At 47.6% G+C, this 21,244-nt stretch overlaps 1 protein-coding gene across 1 annotated transcript in view; it reads left to right on the top strand.

Annotated features, from left to right (window-relative positions):
* The first annotated feature begins 4,566 nt into the window (after positions 1–4,566).
* The window catches only part of LOC142257661 (scavenger receptor cysteine-rich type 1 protein M130-like), a 198,761-nt gene continuing 182,083 nt past the window's right edge, over positions 4,567–21,244 (top strand). Inside the window, exons 1-3 of the mRNA XM_075329798.1 lie at positions 4,567–4,576; positions 4,890–5,198; positions 5,278–5,592. Coding sequence (XP_075185913.1) covers positions 4,567–4,576; positions 4,890–5,198; positions 5,278–5,592 — 634 coding nt within the window. The remainder of the gene's footprint in view (positions 4,577–4,889; positions 5,199–5,277; positions 5,593–21,244) is intronic.

The following is a 21,244-nucleotide window of genomic DNA, read 5'->3' as shown; positions in this document are numbered from 1 at the left end:
CAGAAGGTGACAGAGCCTCGCTGCTGGAAGGTCCACAGCTGTTATTTAATAACATCTTCCTTGTGGTGCTGTAAGAGTTAAGCACCCTTTCCTGCTTGGCTGCGGATTTTAGCTTTCAATCTCAGGCGTGGTTCTTTGAGATCACTCCCCTTCCCTATTTAAGTCATGTGATCTGATCACATGATGTCTGTGATAGAAAAAGAATCCTCATTTCTATGTGGTTCACTCTGGAAGGAGCGAGCTCTGGAAGAAGTCTGTCGTATTGTGTGCAGCAGTGGTGTTTGCTGCATTGGAGCTGCCTGGAGTGTCTTTTGATTTACATGTATTGTTCTCCTGTTTGTATTCCTTCCATTATGTGTCTGTATTGTAGTGGCGAGTCTAGTGAACTCGTTGGCCTACTCACTAGGCAGGGTGAGTTTAGGTCCAGCTGAGGGAATAAGGTATCCGTTTCACGACAGGTTGAAAGAACTTGTATAGGGACACTAAGGAGCTCAGGAATCAGCTTGAGGTGAGTTAAGGAATCAGGAGGGTGTCCCCTCACCCTTTTCCCTAGCAGCAGGGAATTCCGTGGTATCGTGACCCCTGTGTATTGCAACATCTTCTGGGGGTTTACCAGGTTAACCCCGCTAGTCATGTGCGTGACAGTATCTTTACTCACCTATTTGTCTTACCTACTTTGAGTTATTTTATTTGCAGGGGCGAGACTAGTACTTTGCTGGCTTTCACTAGTTAGGGTGAGTTCAGGGCCACCAAGGGTTGGACACGTGATTGGTGGTGCATGGGAAGTGAAGGAGGACTTGTCTAGGGATGTTAGGGAGTGCGAGTATCAGTATCAGGTAAGTTTTCAGAGGTGCCCCCACTCCCCTTACACTAGCGCCAAGGCCCACCATTGTATCGTTTCTCCGGTGTACTGTGTGTGCTGCTGTGCTAACTGGGAGTCTATTTACACCTGACAGGAGACCTTGGTAGTCACTGTGTGACAAATACAGTTCCCAAATGGTTATGTACCAAAAAGTCTTTAAGATTGAGCCCATGTTTTTAGATTACTTGTGGTAAAATTACTTGTAAATCTAACTCTGATAATAAGATCAGCTTTTTTAAGAATATTTTTAGCTTTTCTGCATAACTACTGTAGATGCCAATGCATTTTTAAGAATTTCCATCAGTCTGGGAAATAATCTAACTCTGGGAAATGATATTATGAAGTTTTTTCGGGGGTACCGCTTTGTTTGAAATCTATCATATGAAGAATTAAATTTCCTTTTATATCTGTATTCTTCAGAACTGTTTTAACTGGTACGTATATATTGGCCAACCGGTTTTGTATGCTCCTGTTGATCAGTTCCGGAAACCCCCAATGTCAATGTAGGAAATTATTAGCTTCAGACATTCCCAACATATTGTGGACAACAACATGTTCTATGTTACACATTTTTCGAATATTTTTCCCTTTAGTTTCTCTAGTGAGTTTTATAAAATCAGGAAAAACATGTGTAAGATGTCGCAAAGTAAGGCTAGATTCGCACGACCAGAATAGGAGAAATAGTCACCACCACAGAAATACACCCACCAGTGCCGGACAAATGCCTTAACAAAATAATTTACAGACAGTCATCTCCAGTGCATCAGTCCTGTTAGGCCATGTGCACACAATGAGTATTTGGTGAGTTTTTTACCTCAGTATTTGTAGTCAAAACCAGGAGTGGGTGATAAATACAGAAGAGGTGCCGGTTTTTCTATTGTTCCTCTTCTAGTTTTGAATAGAAATACTGGAGGTAAAAACTCCCCAATTACTCAACGTGTGCATGTGGCCTTAAGGCAAAATACTGAAACTGATCCTCGGCATTTGCACACAAGTTAATTGAGTTCATTGAATAAAAATATTATTTTTTTACATTTTATAACCACAAAGAAAACCAAAAGTAAAACTGGACATTGTATAAACAAAACTCAAATAGATGTCTGTTCTGTCACATGGTAAGGTAATAATATTGGGGAATGTTAGATACCGTCCTGATTTGGGTACACCTTGTCGCGGTGGGATGGCTTATGTCATCAAAAATAGTGATTACTATGTACTGTATATTTATGTATATGCCATGTGAGGATTGATCTGACACATGTAAGGTTTTATTATGTGTAATATGTAACAGGAACAGATATATTATCTACTGGATCAGTTCTGTTATACAAACTTCTGCAACTGATTCCATGTATTGTAAAAAGAAGTGACGGCTGTTATAAAAAAATTAAATATATTTTGTTCTATTCTGTAACCACAGGGACAGAGCAGACAGTGCGGCTGATGGATGGAAGACATCGCTGTGCGGGAAGACTGGAGATTCTCACAAATAATACATGGAGCAGAGCGTCCAGTGACCAATGGAGCATCAACGAGACGCACGTCGTGTGCAGAGAATTACATTGTGGTCATGCAGATGGTTCATATATCAGAGAACCAACAGCAATCAATAACCTTGTGTATCTCAGCGGAAAATGTCAGGGAAATGAGACCCAACTGTCAGATTGTTCTGTTACTGGATCATCTATTGGAACGTCATTAGACAATGATGTAGAAATCCTCTGCTCAGGTAGAATACTATGTACTGTATACAGTTAGGTCCAGAAATATTTGGACAGTGACACAATTTTCGCGAGTTGGGCTCTGCATGCCACCACATTGGATTTGAAATGAAATCTCTACAACAGAATTCAAGTGCAGATTGTAACGTTTAATTTGAAGGTTTAAACAAAAATATCTGATAGAAATTGTAGGAATTGTACACATTTCTTTACAAACACTCCACATTTTAGGAGGTCAAAAGTAATTGGACAAATAAACAAAACCCAAACAAAATATTTTTATTTTCAATATTTTGTTGCGAATCCTTTGGAGGCAATCACTGCCTTAAGTCTGGAACCCATGGACATCACCAAACGCTGGGTTTCCTCCTTCTTAATGCTTTGCCAGGCCTTTACAGCCGCAGCCTTCAGGTCTTGCTTGTTTGTGGGTCTTTCCGTCTTAAGTCTGGATTTGAGCAAGTGAAATGCATGCTCAATTGGGTTAATATCTGGTGATTGACTTGGACATTGCAGAATGTTCCACTTTTTTGCACTCATGAACTCCTGGGTAGCTTTGGCTGTATGCTTGGGGTCATTGTCCATCTGTACTATGAAGCGCCGTCCGATCAACTTTGCGGCATTTGGCTGAATCTGGGCTGAAAGTATATCCGGTACACTTCAGAATTCATCCGGCTACTCTTGTCTGCTGTTATGTCATCAATAAACACAAGTGACCCAGTGCCATTGAAAGCCATGCATGCCCATGCCATCACGTTGCCTCCACCATGTTTTACAGAGGTGTGCCTTGGATCTTGTGCCGTTTCCTTTCTTCTCCAAACTTTTTTCTTCCCATCATTCTGGTACAGGTTGATCTTTGTCTCATCTGTCCATAGAATACTTTTCCAGAACTGAGCTGGCTTCATGAGGTGTTTTTCAGCAAATTTAACTCTGGCCTGTCTATTTTTGGAATTGATGAATGGTTTGCATCTAGATGTGAACCCTTTGTATTTACTTTCATGGAGTCTTCTCTTTACTGTTGACTTAGAGACAGATACACCTACTTCACTGAGAGTGTTCTGGACTTCAGTTGATATTGTGAACGGGTTCTTCTTCACCAAAGAAAGTATGCGGCGATCATCCACCACTGTTGTCATCCATGGACGCCCAGGCCTTTTTGAGTTCCCAAGCTCACCAGTCAATTCCTTTTTTCTCAGAATGTACCCAACTGTTGATTTTGCTACTCCAAGCATGTCTGCTATCTCTCTGATGGATTTTTTCTTTTTTTTCAGCCTCAGGATGTTTTGCTTCACCTCAATTGAGAGTTCCTTAGACCGCATGTTGTCTGGTCACAGCAACAGCTTCCAAATGCAAAACCACACACCTGTAATCAACCCCAGACCTTTTAACTACTTCATTGATTACAGGTTAACGAGGGAGACGCCTTCAGAGTTAATTGCAGCCCTTAGAGTCCCTTGTCCAATTACTTTTGGTCCCTTGAAAAAGAGGAGGCTATGCATTACAGAGCTATGATTCCTAAACCCTTTCTCCGATTTGGATGTGAAAACTCTCATATTGCAGCTGGGAGTGTGCACTTTCAGTCCATATTATATATATAATTGTATTTCTGAACATGTTTTTGTAAACAGCTAAAATAACAAAACTTGTGTCACTGTCCAAATATTTCTGGACCTAACTGTATAGTATATATCACAGATTATTAGATATAACAATGTATATGTGGGAATTTTCTTCCAGAAAGAAAGATGTTGAGACTGATTTACTTAATTGGTAGTTGGCTCTCAAGCCTTTTCAGCTTGGAGTAGGACAACATGTATAAAAAGTATCATTTGATCAAAATATTATTTTGCCTAATAATTCTGCACACATGTATATTATATACCGTAACCACAAAGAAAACAAAAAGAATGAGCCGGTATACATGGAAATTATAAGCTCATGTTCACACTGGGCATTAAATAAACAAGTCCAAGATTGAGGTGTGTTATGTCACATGGTAAGGTTTTATTATTTGAGAATGTTAGATATCGTCCCAATTTGGGTACACTATATTGCGGTTGCAATGGCTTTACACTGTATAGATAAGAATAGTGATTACTATGAACCCCATATATTTATGTATGTGTAGTGTGAGGTCTGTACTGACACATGTAAGGTTTTATTATGTGTAATATGTAACAAGAACAGATATATTATCTACTGGATCAGTTCTGTTATACAATCTTCTGTAACTGATTCCATGCATTATAAAAAGAAGTGACTTCAGTTAAACAAAAAAAAATAATATTTTTTACATTCTGTAACCACAGGGAAAGAGCTGACAGTGCGGCTGATGGATGGAGTAGATCGCTGTGCGGGAAGACTGGAGATTCTCACAAATAGTACATGGAGCAGAGCGTCCAGTGACCAATGGGGCATCAACGAGACGCACGTCGTGTGCAGAGAATTACATTGTGGTCTTGCAGATGGTTCATATATCAGAGAATCAACAGCAATCAATGGCCATGTGTATCTCAGTGGAAAATGTCAGGGAAATGAGACCCAACTGTCAGATTGTTCTGTTACAGGTTCATCTAATGGAACGTCGTTAGAAAATGATGTAGAAATCCTCTGCTCAGGTAGAATACTGGGGCCTGTACATAGTATATATTACAAAATATTATATATAAAAATATATATGTGGGAATTTTATTACAGAAAGGAAGATGTTGAGACTGCAAAATGGCCCCAGCAGATGTGCTGGAAGAGTGGAGATGTATCACAATGGAAAATGGGGGACGATCTGTGATGACTCCTGGGATGAGACAGATGCAGATGTGGTGTGTAAGCAGCTGGGCTGTGGAGATGCTCTTGAAGTTAAACATCGAGCCTATTATGGGGAAGGAACTGGGCCCATCTGGCTGGATGACATAGAATGTGGAGGAACTGAGACACACATCTGGGACTGTCCAACAAGTCCAATTGGGAAACATGATTGTGATCATAATGAAGATGCCGGCGTATTGTGCTCAGGTAAGAGTTTCTTGTGCGCTTACATTTTGTATTTCACTTATTGTATAATATCCCTACATATCTTATTGATAATTTATTCTGAGATAATAAAAGTTATTCCTTTGTTCAGTAGCTTCATCCAGAGTAGGGAGGCATTTACTATAAAAGTATATATTATGTCACCTCATACATGAGACCTGTGATAACTAATTTGTCTCCAGCAAAGGTGGATCCTCCGAGCACTTGGTGCAGATGGGCACTACAGATGGAGTATTGGGCTGGATGTGCTGGTGTAGGGATGCAATCTACTAGGAGCAATTAGGAACCCGGTTAGCAGAGCTAGGTTTACAATTAATGTTCAATGGAGAAGAGTTGGCTCAGTTATGTTGCAAGAAAATCCAGTTAGCACGGATGAGTTTCCGATGGAGGCACATGTTATGCGACTGCAGTGCGGTGCACCCAAAGATAGACAACAGAGGAGATGGGGAAAGAATGCTCCCTCCCTCTTCTCCATTCCTGTGATGCAATCGCAAAATCGCATGACAGTCGCATGACCCTCAGCTGACACCGCAGCAGAGGCTCATTAGCATATTGCGTCCGATGTTCCAGCATTGGAAGCAGTACACAAGTGGAAAAGCGCCCTTAGAGTTAAAGTAGCACTCCAGTGTTTTGTTTGTTTGTTTTTTTATTTCAGCGCTGGAGTTGTATCAGTAATATTTGCTCCTTATCCCTAGTAAAATAATTACTAGCCGTCGTCTTTTGCTTTTTCCGTCGCTGCTCTGGATCCGCCATAATGTGATTGCAGCTTCTGTCTAAGCTTGCGAGAGCCTCCTTCTGGCTCGTAGACTAAGGGGCACTTTGCATGCTGCAACATCGGTAACAATGTGTTACCGACGCTGCAGCGATAGCCCCCGCCCCCGTTGCAGGTCCAATATCTTGTGATTGCTGGTGTAGCGAACATTATCGCTACGGCAGCTTCACATGCACTCACCTGCCCTGCGATGTCGCTCTGGCCGGCGATCCGCCTCCTTCCTAAAGGGGCGGGTCGTACGGCGTCACAGCGACGTCACACGGCAGGCGGCCAATAGCAGCGCAGGGGCGGAGATGAGCAGGATGTAAACATCCTGCCCACCTCCTTCCGCATAGTCGGCCGGGACGCAGGTAGGAGATGTTCCTCGCTCCTGCGGTTTCACACACAGCGATGTGTGCTGCCGCAGGAACAAGGAACAACATCGTAAAATCGGTCATTCCCAAATTATGGAAATGACCGACGCTACACTGATGATACGATTACGACGCTTTTGCGCCCATTAATCGTATCTAAAATGCTTTACACACTACGATATCGCCTGCAACGCCGGATGTGCGTCACTTTCGATTTGACCCCACCGACATCGCACCTGCGATGTCGTAGTGTGCAAAGCCCGCCTTACACTGAGTAGTGGCTTACAGTCCACACTGCAAACACTGGAGCGATCCAATATTTTGCAGAAGACGACTAGAGCAACACCAATAACAGCAGATAGGTCAGTGAAATACTAAGGACAGGAAACATGCATTAGTGCATTAGTGGTAGTGTAAGATGGTGGTCGAGTACCTACCCCTGAAGACGCTATATGTGTTCTGAATTATATATGTATGTGATAACATGTAAAGTGGTGTTATGTAGGAATGTATAGTGTAAGGTATTGTAGTGTATAAGATGTATAGAGATGAGCGAACCTCAGGCTCGAGGCTCGGGAAAAGATGTGAAAATCAGTAAGGTGAGTATAGCGCTGTTCTCGTGTGTGTGTGTGATTACCTGCATCCTGAGCGCTGTGGAATATGTTTCTTCGGGTCAAATTTGGCTTTTAGTCAGAGTTGGAAGATGTTTTGTTCATGGAGAATAAAAAAAAGAAATAATCACCGCCCACCTTCCTCCGGAAATATTTTGCTATGAGCCAAAAGCAATACATTTCTGGAACTGTATGGTTAGTGTTTGTTTTTTTATAAATTCCAACTCTGAATGTAAGCCAACATGCAACAGCAGATTTAGAGCAGCACTAAAGTGAATTTGTTTTTCTTTTCTTTTTAACGCTGGAGTTGTATTGTAGTGCCCCTGAACCCATCAAGGCACTACTAGGTACTGCATCCTGACAAAGATGCAGGGCCTGCCCCCAGGGACCTGAAAGACCAGTGCCGGTACCACCAAAACACATAACATCCCCAATGGATGGCTGCCCAGAGGTGGAGCCAGTCCAGTCCACGAGACAGCAACCCGGCAGGAGGGGACAGATACACACTCAGACAGTAAAGAGTCCGGTAGTGACAGTTGAAGGGGACGGATGTGTCTCTAGACGGGGTCATGTGATAGTGACCTAGGTGGCAAAGGAGAGTCGTTGCCAGGGAGCGTACAGCCAGGTACCTCTGGAGCCAGAGCACCGACGGGGCACAGGGCCGTAGGTCAGGTGACAGCTTCAGGCAACCTGATAAACACCTGCACAGTGAGGGGACCTTCATGGACCTCACTGACCCAAGAATCCGGGGGCACCAGCAGTAAAGATTGACCCAGGGACCGGAACAGAACATTGACCTTACTGGGCTTGCACTGCCCGCCGTACGGACGAGAGACTGCCAACAGACAGTAAAGGACCCACCAATGCTCCAAGCTACAGGGTCCCACCAACCAGCGAGAGGTGGCAGGGAAAAAGACTACCAGGTTACTACAGCGGCACTAGGACAAAAGTGACCAGGGGTCTGAACCAGCCATCCTTAGTGCTACAGCTCAACGCCACCATGAGTAAAACAGAAATTGTACTGCACCGCTATCGTGTGTTCTCCCTTCATTCTGCACCGGATCCCACCATTCACTCCATGGGGCCCGGCCCTATTTGCGGAGGGCCTACCATCCAGGCTGCCATCACCATCAATCCCAATGGTAACAGACTGTGCAGCGGCGGTTCCATCACCATAACCGCAACTTGCAAGTGGTGTCACGATACAAACTATTTCAATTCTCCTGTATATAATCCCATTTAGAAAGCATCACCAGGGTCATGGAACCAGGAATTGTCCGTTACCCAACCGTGACACAGCATCCCTGTACATATACGGCCCAGGTCCAAGTACCCCATAGCCCTGGGCAACACAGCTTTTTACTGGCGTCATGATCAGGGTATGGACTAGACCCATTACCACGGGTGACGTGCACCTTATAGACTGTGTTTTTGTGCAAACTACTGCCATTTTATTTCTGTGGAAAAAGTAACTACGCCATCACTGTGGTGAAAAGGGTGCACAAGGGGATCCCGCCGACAAGCCCTGTAAGTGGGGGCAGAAGAAGGCAGTGACCTGACCCGGAAGCTCCCGAAGTGCTCCAGTCCCCGTGAGAGTGGTGAGAATAACCAAGGGGATGGGAAAAATGCAAGCACAGGATGACGGGAGTGCAGCGGGGCCTCCACCAGTAGCGCCAAGCGATGGGAATTCAGTGGGACCTTCTCCGGTAGCACAAGCGGCCGCACCCGGAGTCGAAGCGATGGCACCGATCATGCCGATCACCCTGCCGTATTTCCCGGGTGCGGCGTGGCTGCCTCAGTATGATGGCAAACCATATGTCTTACTCGGATTTAAAGAGAAAATCTGTACTGTATTGGACATGTATGTGATGACTGGCAGACAAAGAGCGTCTGTGGTGCTGGGACAGTTAACGGGTGCAGCAGAGTTGGAGGTAGAGACCTGGCCAGATGGTGATCGGGGCTCAGTGAACACCATCTTTGCAAAGCTTAAAGATGCTTTTGAAACCCGTACAGAGGTGGAGCTGAGAATGGGATTTTATAACTGTAGGCAGCGGTCCCAGGAGAGTATCAGAGCCTATGCCCTAAGATTTCAAGCAGCGCTGCGGACCTTGAGGCATGTAGACCCCATCGGTGATCCGGAAGGGAACAAAATGATGGCTGAGCAGTTCCTGCAGGGGTTACAATCAGTGGAGGACCATAAGCAGCTGTACCTGTGGGCTCTGGAACACCCTGATGTGGACTTTATTGTTCTAAAGGACCGAGCCATAAAAGCCCTGCAGCCCCCTGAGATCCCTGACTCCCCTTCTCTGTCCTGGCAAGCCAGCACCTCACCTCTGCGGGTGGAGGCCCCTTTCTTAACTGTGGTAGAGACTAAAACCCAGGCAGTGCCCCCTGGTGCTCCAAATGACTTGTGTTCCCAGGTGCAGCCGTTGAGCAAGGATGTGACTATGATCTTAAAAGTGATGCAGCTCCAGCCAGAGTCCAAGCCGGTGGAGAAAATTGAGCTAGCCGACTGCCTGGGGGATGTCCCGTGGATGCGAGGAGGAAGGATCCCATCATCCAGAGGAAGGAGCAGCGATCGCTACGACTCGTACGAGCAACCCATCTGCCGCTGTTGCTACAAAGCTGGCCACTTTGCAAGAAGGTGTCCTTTAAACTGGCAACCCCTGGGGCAAAGGGCCAATCCCCAGGAATAAGACGACAAGGCCCATCTGATTGGCGTGACCGGTATGTAGGAGGACGACCTATTCTGTCCATCACCCTGGATGTAATCACTACTTCTGCATTGTTGAACATCGGCTCGCAGGTAACAACTATCCCGTATGTACTTTATAAAAGGTTCTGGTCAGATGCTGAACTCACCCGTCCGGATGCCGGCCTCTCTATTAATGCTGTCAACGGGTTACCATGACTCAGATTGGGCATAAAAGTGGGGAGGGTGAAGTTAAAGAACCAAGGACTGATTGAAGTAGAAAATGATGCTAGTGATAAGAATCCAAAGATGATTTTGGGAACAAATGTCATTGAAAATTGTTTGGGGGAAGTGTTGCTCTTACTCCAACAGATTGCTGAAGCTGACAAGGACGAAAAAAAGGAGTAGTTATGTGCAATGAAATTAGTTTTATTAAGTTTGTAAAAAATATAGTCAACAAAAAGTACCTTTTGATAATCAAATAATGGGCCATGAAATAATTAATACCAAACAACAACACAAGAACAAAGTATATGGCCAAATTGTAGACATTTTTATTAATGCATATTAAATAATTATTAAAAGATTAAAGCATAAAATTGTGGCATAACAGGTATAAGGATTGGACAGACCAAAAAAGGCTACAATAAAAATATACAATTCATAATATACCATATTTACCACCATTCAAAATGGATTGAAATGTAATATTTCAACAAAGTGTCCAGTGACAAAAAAGGAAATTATTCAATATCATCAGGATAATAAATTAGTATATTAATAAAGAAACCATGTAAAAGCAGCCAATAATTGTTGAATTAAATTATATTAAGCCAATAAATTAGGTAAAAAAGAAGGGAATTTTGTTACTTACCGTAAATTCCTTTTCTTCTAGCTCTTATTGGGAGACCCAGACGATTGGGGTATAGCTACTGCCCTCCGGAGGCCACACAAAGCACTACACTAAAAAGTGCAAGGCCCCTCCCCTTCTGGCTATACCCCCCCGTGGTATCACGGGTTCTCCAGTTTTAGTGCCAAAGCAAGAAGGAGGAAGCCAATAACTGGTTTAAACAAATTAACTCCGAATAACGTCGGAGAACTGAAAAACCGTTCAACATGAACAACATGTGTACCCGCAAACAACCAAGAAATCCCGAAGGACAACAGGGCGGGTGCTGGGTCTCCCAATAAGAGCTAGAAGAAAAGGAATTTACGGTAAGTAACAAAATTCCCTTCTTCTTCAGCGCTCTATTGGGAGACCCAGACGATTGGGACGTCCAAAAGCTGTCCCTGGGTGGGTAAAGAAATACCTCATGTTAGAGCTGCAAAACAGCCCTCCCCTACGGGGGTGTCACTGCCGCCTGCAGGACTCTTCTACCTAAGCTGGCATCCGCCGAAGCATAGGTATGCACCTGATTGAAAGTGTGCAGACTCGACCAGGTAGCTGCCTGGCACACCTGTTGAGCCGAAGCCTGGTGTCGTAGCGCCCAGGACGCACCCACGGCTCTGGTTGAATGGGCTTTCAGCCCTGAAAGAACCGGAAGCCCTGCAGAACGGTAGGCTTCCAGAATTGGTTCTTTGATCCATCGAGCCAGGGTGGCTTTAGAAGCCTGCAACCTCTTGCGCGTACCAGCGACAAGGGCATCGGAACGGCGTATGGGCGCCGTGCGGGAAATGTAGATTCTGAGTGCTCTCACCAGATCTAGCAAACGTAAACATTCTCATACCGGTGAACCGGATGAGTGCAAAAGGACGGTAAGGAGATATCCTGATTAAGATGAAACGAGGATACGACCTTAGGGAGAAACTCCGGAATGATGCGCAGCACTACCTTGTCCTGGTGAAAACACCAGGAAGGGAGCCTTGGATGACAGAGCTGCCAGCTCAGACACTCGCCGAAGCGATGTGATCGCAACGAGAAACGCCACCTTCTGTGACAGGCGAGAAAAGGAAACTTCCTTCAGAGGCTCGAAAGGCGGCTTCTGGAGAGCAACTAGAACCCTGTTCAGATCCCATGGATCTAACGGCCGCTTGTACGGGGGTACGATATGACAAACCCCCTGCGGGAACGTGCGCACCTTAGAAAGACGTGCTAGACGCTTCTGAAAAAACACGGATAGTGCTGAGACTTGCCCTTTGAGGGAGTCTAGCGACAAGCCCTTTTCTAACTCCTATTGTAGGAAGGAAAGAAAAGTAGGCAATGCAAATGGCCAGGGAGACACTCCCTGAGTAGAGCACCAGATTAAGAAAATCTTCCACGTTCTGTGGTAGATCTTAGCAGACGTGGGCTTCCTAGCCTGTCTCATGGTGGCAACGACCCCTTGGGATAATCCTGAAGACGCTAGGATCCAGGACACAAAGGCCACACAGTCAGGTTCAGGGCCGCAGAATTCCGATGGAGAAAAACGGCCCTTGAGACAGTAAGTCTGGTCGGTCTGGTAGTGACCCCGGTCGGCCGACCGTGAGATGCCACAGATCCGGGTACCACGATCTCCTCGGCCAGTCTGGTGCGACGAGTATGACGCGGCTGCAATCGGATCTGATTTTTGCGCAGTACTCTGGGCAAGAGTGCCAGAGGTGGAAACACATATGTGAGCCGGAACTGCGACCAATCTTGCACTAAGGCGTCTGCCGCCAGAGCTCTGTGATCGCGCGATCGTGCCATAAATGCCGGGACCTTGTTGGTGTGCCGAGACGCCATTAGGTCGACGTCCGGCACCCCCCAGTGGCAACAGATTTCCTGAAACACGTCCGGGTGAAGGGACCATACCCCCGCGTCCATGCCCTGGCGACTGAGGAAGTCTGCTTCCCAGTTTTCTACGCCCGGGATGTGAACTGCGGATATGGTGGATGCTGTGTCCTCCACCCACATGAGGATTCGCCGGACTTCCTGGAAGGCTGCTGACTGCGTGTCCCTCCTTGGTGGTTGATGTATGCCACCGCTGTGGAGATGTCCGACTGGATTCGGATCTGCTCTCTTTCTAGCCACTTCTGGAAAGCTAATAGGGTAAGATACCCTGCCCCGATTTCCAGAACATCGATCTGAAGGGTGGACTCCTGCTGAGTCCACGTCCCCTGAGCCATGTGGCGGAGACAAACTGCTCCCCACCCTGACAGACTCGTATCTGTCGTGACCACTGCCCAGGATGGGGGCTATGACAATGAGGTGGGAAAAAACCACTATTGCAGAGAGTCCTCGGCCGTCAGGGAAAGGGAGACTTCCCGTCCAGGGAGGTTGACTGCCCATCCCATTGGCGGAGAATGTCCCATTGCCGTTGGCGCAGATGAAACTGCGCAAAGAGAACTGCCTCGATGGCTGCCACCATCTTCCTTAGGAAGTGCATGAGGCGCCTTAAGGGGTGCGACTGGCCTTGAAGGAGAGACTGCACCTCTGTCTGCAGTGAACGCTGCTGGTTCAGCGGAAGCTTCACTATGGCTGATAGAGTATGAAACTCCACGCCGAGATACGTTAGTGATTGAGTCGGAGACAGATTTGACCTTGCCAAATTGATGATCCACCCGAAAGTCTGGAGAGTTTCCAGCGTAACATTCAGGCTGCGTTGGCATGCCTCGAGGGAGGGTGCTTTGACGAGTAGATCGTCCAAGTACGGGATCACCGGGTGTCCCTGAGAGTGCAAGACTGCTACCACTGCTGCCATGACCTTGGTGAACCCCCGTGGGGCTGTCGCCAGACTGAATGGCAGAGCTACGAACTGAAGATGTTCGTCTCCTATCACAAAACGTAGAAAACGTTGGTGCTCCGTAGCAATTGGCACGTGGAGATAGGCATCTTTGATGTCTGTTGAGGCAAGGAAGTCTCCTCGAGACATTGAGGCAATGACGGATCGGAGGGATCCCATCCGGAACCGCCTGGCGTTCGCATGCTCGTTGAGCAGTTTCAGGACCAGAACAGGACGGAAGGAACCGTCCATTTTTGGAGCCACAAAGAGATTGGAGTACAAACCCTCGCCCTCGTTCCTGAGGGGGGACAGGGATCACCACTCCTTCTGCTCTTAGAGCGTCCACCGCCTGCAGCAGGGCATCTGCTCGGTGGAGAGGTGGGGCCGTTCTGAAGAATGGAGTCGGAGGACGAGAACAGAACACTGTCCTGTGCACGTGAGCACAATGTCCGTCACCCACCGGTCTGTGACCTGTGGCAGCTAAATGTCGCCAAAGGCGGGGGAGTCTGCCATCAACCGCGGATGCGGAGAGAGAGAGAGAGAGCTGAGAGTCCTGAGGAGACCGCCTTGGTAGCGGTTCCTCCGACTGCCTTCCTTGGGCGAGATTGAGCCCGGCCGGAATCTGAGCCCGTCTGAGGTTTTGTAGCCCTTTTGCACGAGGACAATTGGGACCTGCCGGAGCTTGGGAAGGACCGAAACCTCGACTGTACTTTTAGGACAGTATTAACAGGGTAAGTCGCAGTGCAGACATTGCGGTGTTACGGACGCCTCTGCGGTACAGATGTCCCTGCTCAAGGTCAGCTGCGCAAGAACAGCTGAAAAGGTTAGGTTGCCTATGCAAGCCTGGAGATTGGAGAATCCACCTTTGGACCCTGGGTCCAGCGCTGACCACGTCAGGGGAAAAGGGATAACGTGTATCCTAAAAACGTTTGGAGAAGACGCTTATCTGGTAAGCGTGGTGTTCCTGGACTGCTTCTCTGAAGTCAGCGTGGCCAGAAAAATACTCAATATCTGCGTGAGATACTGAAAAGGAACTTCTCCTGTTTGTCTCCTATCTCCACTGGGGGAGCTGAGGGAGAAAGATCCAACCTTCCATTGATGGACGGTATAGGATCATTCCGTATGGCGTTACCACCCGGTGTATCCGGATTGAGAGCGATGTCAGTAACAAAGCCCTGAAGAGCTGCCTTTTGGTCAAGTAGATTGCCCATGGGTGCAAGTCTCTATATTATGACTACTCCGTCCCTGTCCATGGACAGGGTTGACAGGAGGTTTCTTTGGCCACAACTAGTAGAGCCCCGGCAGACGAAGTGCTAGAGACCCCGGCAGACGACGTGCTACAGGGGAGCATGCACACAATGGGACGGTGTCATGAACAGCATCCCATGTAGTAAAAACAGCACTGAAATCTGTGTTGCTTTTTTGCCGCTGCCGACTAGCTATCTAGAAGTATATAGCCAAGATTGGTGACCGTACATTGCAATGTATAGCATACAGGCATAAAGTACAAAAGACCACTGCAGCACAAGCAATACAAGCAGCATAGAAGCCTGTGCCCTGGCACCCCTGCTCTTCTGCTGCTGTATACTAGTCATCTAGGGGAATATAGCCCAGAGAGTGACCCTACAGTGCAATGTATAGCATACAAGCACAAGTACAAATGAACACTGCAGCACATGCAATACAAGCAGCATAGAAGCCTGTGCCCTGGCACCCCAGCTCTTCTGCTGCTGTAGACTAGTCATCTCGGGGAATATGGCCCAGAAGAGTGACCATACAGTGCTATGTATAGCATACAAGCACAAGTACAAATGCACACTGCAGCCCATGCAATACAAGCAGCATAGAAAAAAAAACCTGTGCCCCAGCACCCTTGTTTTTCTGCTGCTGTAGTCCAGCCATTCCAGGAGAATATAGCTAAGACTAGCGACTGTACAGTGCAGTGTATAGCATACAAGCATAAACACAAATGAACACTTCAGTACGTGCAATACAAGCAGCCTAGAAAGCCTGTGCCTTAGCACACCTGCTTTCCTGCTGCTGATGTGTCGCTCCCCAAGCGGGCATATAGCGACCTATGTAGTAAAAAACAACACATGTACACACTGCAGTTATATCGTGGTCAGCACTATGTGTGCCTCTTACCGCCCGCCTATAAGCAGGTGTATGATCGCCACCGTCCTGCCTTGGTGCCTGCAGTCCGAGCTCGGACTGCAGTAATGGCTGCCGGCTTCTTCCCCAGCTCATGTGAGGAGGGGCGGGCCGTGGGCGTGCCCCCAAGGCAGAGCGGGAATCCGGCGTCCGACAGTGTGCAGTGAGAGGGCTGGAGCATGTAAAAAGGCTCCAGCCCTCGGCGCTGCTGATTGCTCAGCGCCTGTCCCCTTCCCTGAGTGACAGGGAGGGGGCGGGAACGAAGCGGCACTAGGCCGCAGAAGCCGGGGACTGGATTTATAAGCGCCGCCGCCGTAAAAGCGCGGTCGGCGCCCAGTCCCCGGCGAACTACAAGTCCCAGCCGCGCCGCCGCTCCCGGAGCGTCCGGCGCGGTAGTTCCCAAAACACAAAGTCACTCAGCAAAGCTGCAGTGACTGTAACCCTTTACTGTCCCCGGCGCACTAGCACACCCAGCAAGTCTGGAGTGTGCTGTGCCTGTGTGTACGGGGACACAGAGTACCTGTAATGGTGCAGGGCCATGTCCCTGAACGGTACTCCAGCTCCGTATCCAGCAGGTTCAAATGGGTCTGTGGATGGAGCCCGGCGTCAGAGCTTTGAGGCCGGCAGGATCCCACTTCCTCAGAGCCCCTCAGGGGGATGTGGAAGGAAAGCAGCATGTGGGCTCCAGCCTCCGTACCAGCAATAGGTACCTCAACCTTACAACACCATCCACGGGTGAGAAGGGAGCATGCTGGGGGCCCTATATGGGCCCTCTTTTCTTCCATCCGAAATAGTCAGCAGCTACTGCTGACTAAAATCTGTGGAGCTATGCGTGGATGTCTGACCTCCTTCGCACAAAGCTTGAAAACTGGAGAACCCGTGATACCACGGGGGGGTATAGCCAGAAGGGGAGGGGCCTTGCACTTTTTAGTGTAGTGCTTTGTGTGGCCTCCGGAGGGCAGTAGCTATACCCCAATCGTCTGGGTCTCCCAATAGAGCGCTGAAGAAATTAATACTATCCCCTCTGCAATCAATTATATATGCAGAAAAAATGCTGGATATAAAAATTGCACTGACCCAAAAGAGAAAATAATAAAAAGGTGCAAAGTGCTACGATAGTAAACTGACAGGTGTAAGACAAGCCGAAGAGTATATATATAAAAATAGTGCAAAGTGCTGTTTAACTAGGTCTGGGCATGGTTATTGGGTAAATCGATTACAAAAAGAATAAAACTAATGTATTAACCTTTTGTAAGGGAAAAGTGCAAAGTGCTAAGATGATCAACTGCAAATTCTAAGATAGGCATTACTGTTGAACCACCCCCCTAGTGTTCAAGTTCGGTTCGGTTCGGTTTGTCGAATGGCGGGTGTGTTCGGCGAACGTTCGACAAACCCATTCGAACCCCATTGAAAGTATTGGCAGGCAAACACAAACACATACAAACACATAGAAAACACCTTCTAAGGTGTCCAAAAGGTGACAATCAACTCACAAGACACCACAAACACATGGAAAAGTGACAAGTACATATACTCATGCTGAAACAAAAGAGCTGGACAAGGAAAAAGAGGAAGAGACACAGATATAGGCATGTCATGCCCTTCTAAAATCATGTAAAACCCAGCAAGGGGACTCCAAGCAGAGTCTCCCTTTTTCTCCAAAAATTGGGCCACACACACCACTTAAGTGGCATCACTTGTCCCCCAGTTGCAAACTTGACATGTTGATTTGCATCAAGCACATTCAAAAATACACCAGCTTTAACTGTCCCCATGATGACACAGGGGTAGCAAAGTCCTTGCTGAACCATGACTTGTTCATCTTGATGAACGTTAGTCTGTCCACATTGTCACTGGACAGACGCGTGCGCTTATCTGTCAGCACACACCCAGCAGCACTGAAGACACGTTCCGAAAGAACGCTGGCTGCGGGACACGACAAGATCTCCAAGTGGCGAGTGGCGAGGTCAGGCCATTTCTCCAGATTGGAAGCCCAAAATGAGCAAGGCTCCAGTTGCAAAGTCATGGCATCGATGTACATTTGGAGATACTCCTGTATCATCCTCTCCAGCCGTTGACTATGTGTCATACTTCTTGTCTCTTGTGGCCTTGCAAAGGATGGTCTAAAAAATCCTGAAACGATTCCATAAAATTGCTGTTTCCACCAGATACGGTGTTGCTGGTACGGTTTGACTGATGATGACTCGACAGTCCCATGGTTGGCAAGTTACAACTGTGAAATTCACTCTGTGCACCACTGGTGTTTATTGGAAAAGCCAAGCTAAGATTGCATAAAACCTTTTGCTGATACTCCTGCATACGTGCGTGCCTTTCTATGGCTGGAATTATTATTTCGCCAAATTTTGACTTGCACCGGGGATCTAAGAGTGTGGCAACCCAGTAGTCAGCATTACTTCTAATTCGGACAATCCGAGGGTCATGTTGTAGGTGATGTAGCAAAAAGGCGCTCATGTGTCTTGCGCATCCATGCGGACCAAGTCCTTGCTGTGTTTGTGTCGGTGAGGTGATAACCGTGCTTTCTTCCTCTGACATCTCCCCCCAACCTCGAACAACCGTAATTTGATCAAGGTCTCCCTCAGCTGCTGAGTCTACCATGCCCATCGCCAGTTTGTCCTCCATTTCTTCCTGGGCTCCTGCACCTTCCTCAACTGGTGCTACCATGCGCCCTTAATAATCCCTCACCCCCACTATCCCATGCCTGCCGCCTTGGTGATGCTGAACGTCTGGACCTTGTAGATCTTGGTATCCCTTCCGCATATGAATCCTCCTGTACTTCCTCCCCTTCCTCTTGTCCCACCACCTGACTCCGAACAGTGTTTAGAGTGTGCTCCAGCATGTAAACAAAATTTGGACTTGTACCGGGGATCTAATAGTATGGCAAGCAAGTAGTCATCATCACTTCTAATTTTGAAAATACGACGGTCATGTTGGAGGTAGTGCAGCAAGAAGGCGCTCATGTGTCTTGCGCAGCCATGCGGACCAAGTCCACACTGTGTTTGTGGCATAGAGGTGCTAACCGTTCTTTCTTCCTCTGACATCTCCCCCCAACCTCTTTCAACTGATTGTTCTCCTGCACCTTCCTCAACATTTCGCCTGCTACCATGCGCCCTTATTGATCCCTGTCCCCCATGGTACAATGCCTGCCGCCTTGGTGATGATGAACATCTGGACCTTGGTGATGATGTTGTCCCTTGCGCATATGAATCCTCCTGTAGTTCCTCCCCTTCCTGTTGTCCCACCCCCTGACTCCGAATAGTGTTTAGCGTGTGCTCCAGCATGTAAATGACTGGAATTATGATGCTGATAATGGCATTGTGAGCGCTAAACATCTTCGTCGCCATGTCAAAACTGTGCAGAAGGGTGCATAGGTCCTTAATCTGAGACCACTCCATCAGCGTGATCTTCCCCACCTCTGCATCTCGTTGGCCAAGGCTATAATAATGTATTGCCCCAGGGATCTGCGGTGCTGCCACAGTCGCTGTAATATGTGGAGAGTCGAATTCCAGCGTGTCGAAACATCGCATTTTAGGCGGTGAACCGGCAAGCCGAAAGACTTCTGGAGCGATGCAAGTCGGTCAGCTGTGCCGTTTGAACGGCGGAAGTGAGCAGATAGTGACCGTGCCCTGTGCAGAAGCCTATATAGGCCAGGATAGTGGGTTAAAAATTGCTGGAAAACAAGGTTCAACACGTGAGCCATACAAGACACGTGTGTCACCTTGCCCCGGCGAAAGGCCGCACCCAGGTTTGCAGCATTGTCACACACGGCCTTCCCTGGTTGCAGGTTGAGTGGAGACAACCATTTACGAAACTCAGTCTCCAAAGCTGACCACAATTGGTCAGCGGTGTGACTCTTATTTCTCAGACATTTCAACGTAAAAACCAGCTGATGCCGTTGAGCTCTGCTGCCAGAATAGTGAGGAGGTGTGGGGGATTCCTTGTGCACAGTTAAAAATAGGGTTTGGGTGGAGGTGGAGGACCTAGACGAGGTTGAGGAGGCAGAAGCAGTGGAGGAACTTCTACATACAGAGGATTGACGCACAACTCGTGGGGACGGCAAGACTTGTGCAGCAGACCCTTCTCCAGCTTTCACCATAGTTATCCAGTGCCCAGTAAGCGACATGTAACACCCCTGTTCATGCTTACTGGTCCAAGTATCAGTGGTGAAATGCACCCTGTCACACTCAGCGTTGCTCAAGGAAGCGGTGATGTTGTGTGCGACATCTGTGCACACCTATCTTGGAGAAGTAGTGGCATCTGGGCATCTTGTACTGGGGCACTGCGATGGACATAAGGTCTCGAAAATCCTCTGTGTCCACCAGGCGGAAAGGCAGCATTTCTGCAGCCAACAGCTTGCAGATGGTGAAAGTCAACCTCTTAGCTTTGTCATGGCTAGGAGGAAATGGACTTTTACTTGTCCACATCTGAGGGACCGAGGACTGGCTGCTGTTCTGAGATGGCGTTGAGGAGGGTGTCCCATGAAATCTGGTCGTCTGTGAGGAAAGTACAGGCAGAGACATAATGTTGCCTTAATCTAAAAGTGGTGCTATCGATGTCTGATAGAGCTCTACACTAGCAGCTGTTTCCCATTCCAAAACAACTGTTGACCTGCCAATCACACTGCCTGTTGAGGTTAAAGAGGTGGAAGGTCTGCGTCGCAAAGCATGTGGGAATGCTGTCCCCACAGTCATAGAGGATGAAGAGTACGCAGAAGCACTTGAAGAGGCAGATGGTGGTTGGCCCACTCCGCTAGGCCGCATTGTAGCACAGTGAGCTTCCCACTGGGACATATGCTTTATATTCATGTGACGGTTCATGGACGAAGTAATCAAACTAGTGAGGTTTTGACCTCAACTTAGAGATTGGCGACAAATCTTACAGATGACATGATTTGGGAGATCCTTTGCAATATCAAAAAAGGACCAGGATAGGCAAGGCTTAGAGCCCATGCGACCTGCAGAGCCATCTCGACTTGTGCTCAGAGGCAGAGTGGTGGCTGATGATGCAGTTGTTGACGTGTTTCCAGTACTCCGACTCTGTCCAGGAAGGCGCAAGCTAACCTCGTCGTCAGTCGCATCCTCCTCCAATGCCTATGATGACCTCCTCGAGTGCCTGACTGTGGGTTGACAGTAAGTGGGATCTACAACCTCATCATCAACCTGTGTGTTTGCAGTCCACTCGTCCTCAGACCTAACCTCTTCCGGCCAAGACTGAATAGTTAAGTTGTCATTCCAATCAGGTATCTGAGTCTCATCATCATCAGTATGTTCCTCATTGTCTCCACCAAGAGGAGATACAGTTTGGGAATGAGGGTCTACATTATGCTCAGAAACTTCTTCATCAGGGCCTGAATCTGA

This window comes from Anomaloglossus baeobatrachus, chromosome 12 (assembly GCF_048569485.1).
Source record: "Anomaloglossus baeobatrachus isolate aAnoBae1 chromosome 12, aAnoBae1.hap1, whole genome shotgun sequence".
NCBI lineage: Eukaryota > Metazoa > Chordata > Amphibia > Anura > Aromobatidae > Anomaloglossus > Anomaloglossus baeobatrachus.
Note: the sequence above shows the minus strand (reverse complement) of the source record. Positions and strands in the feature narration are given on the sequence as shown.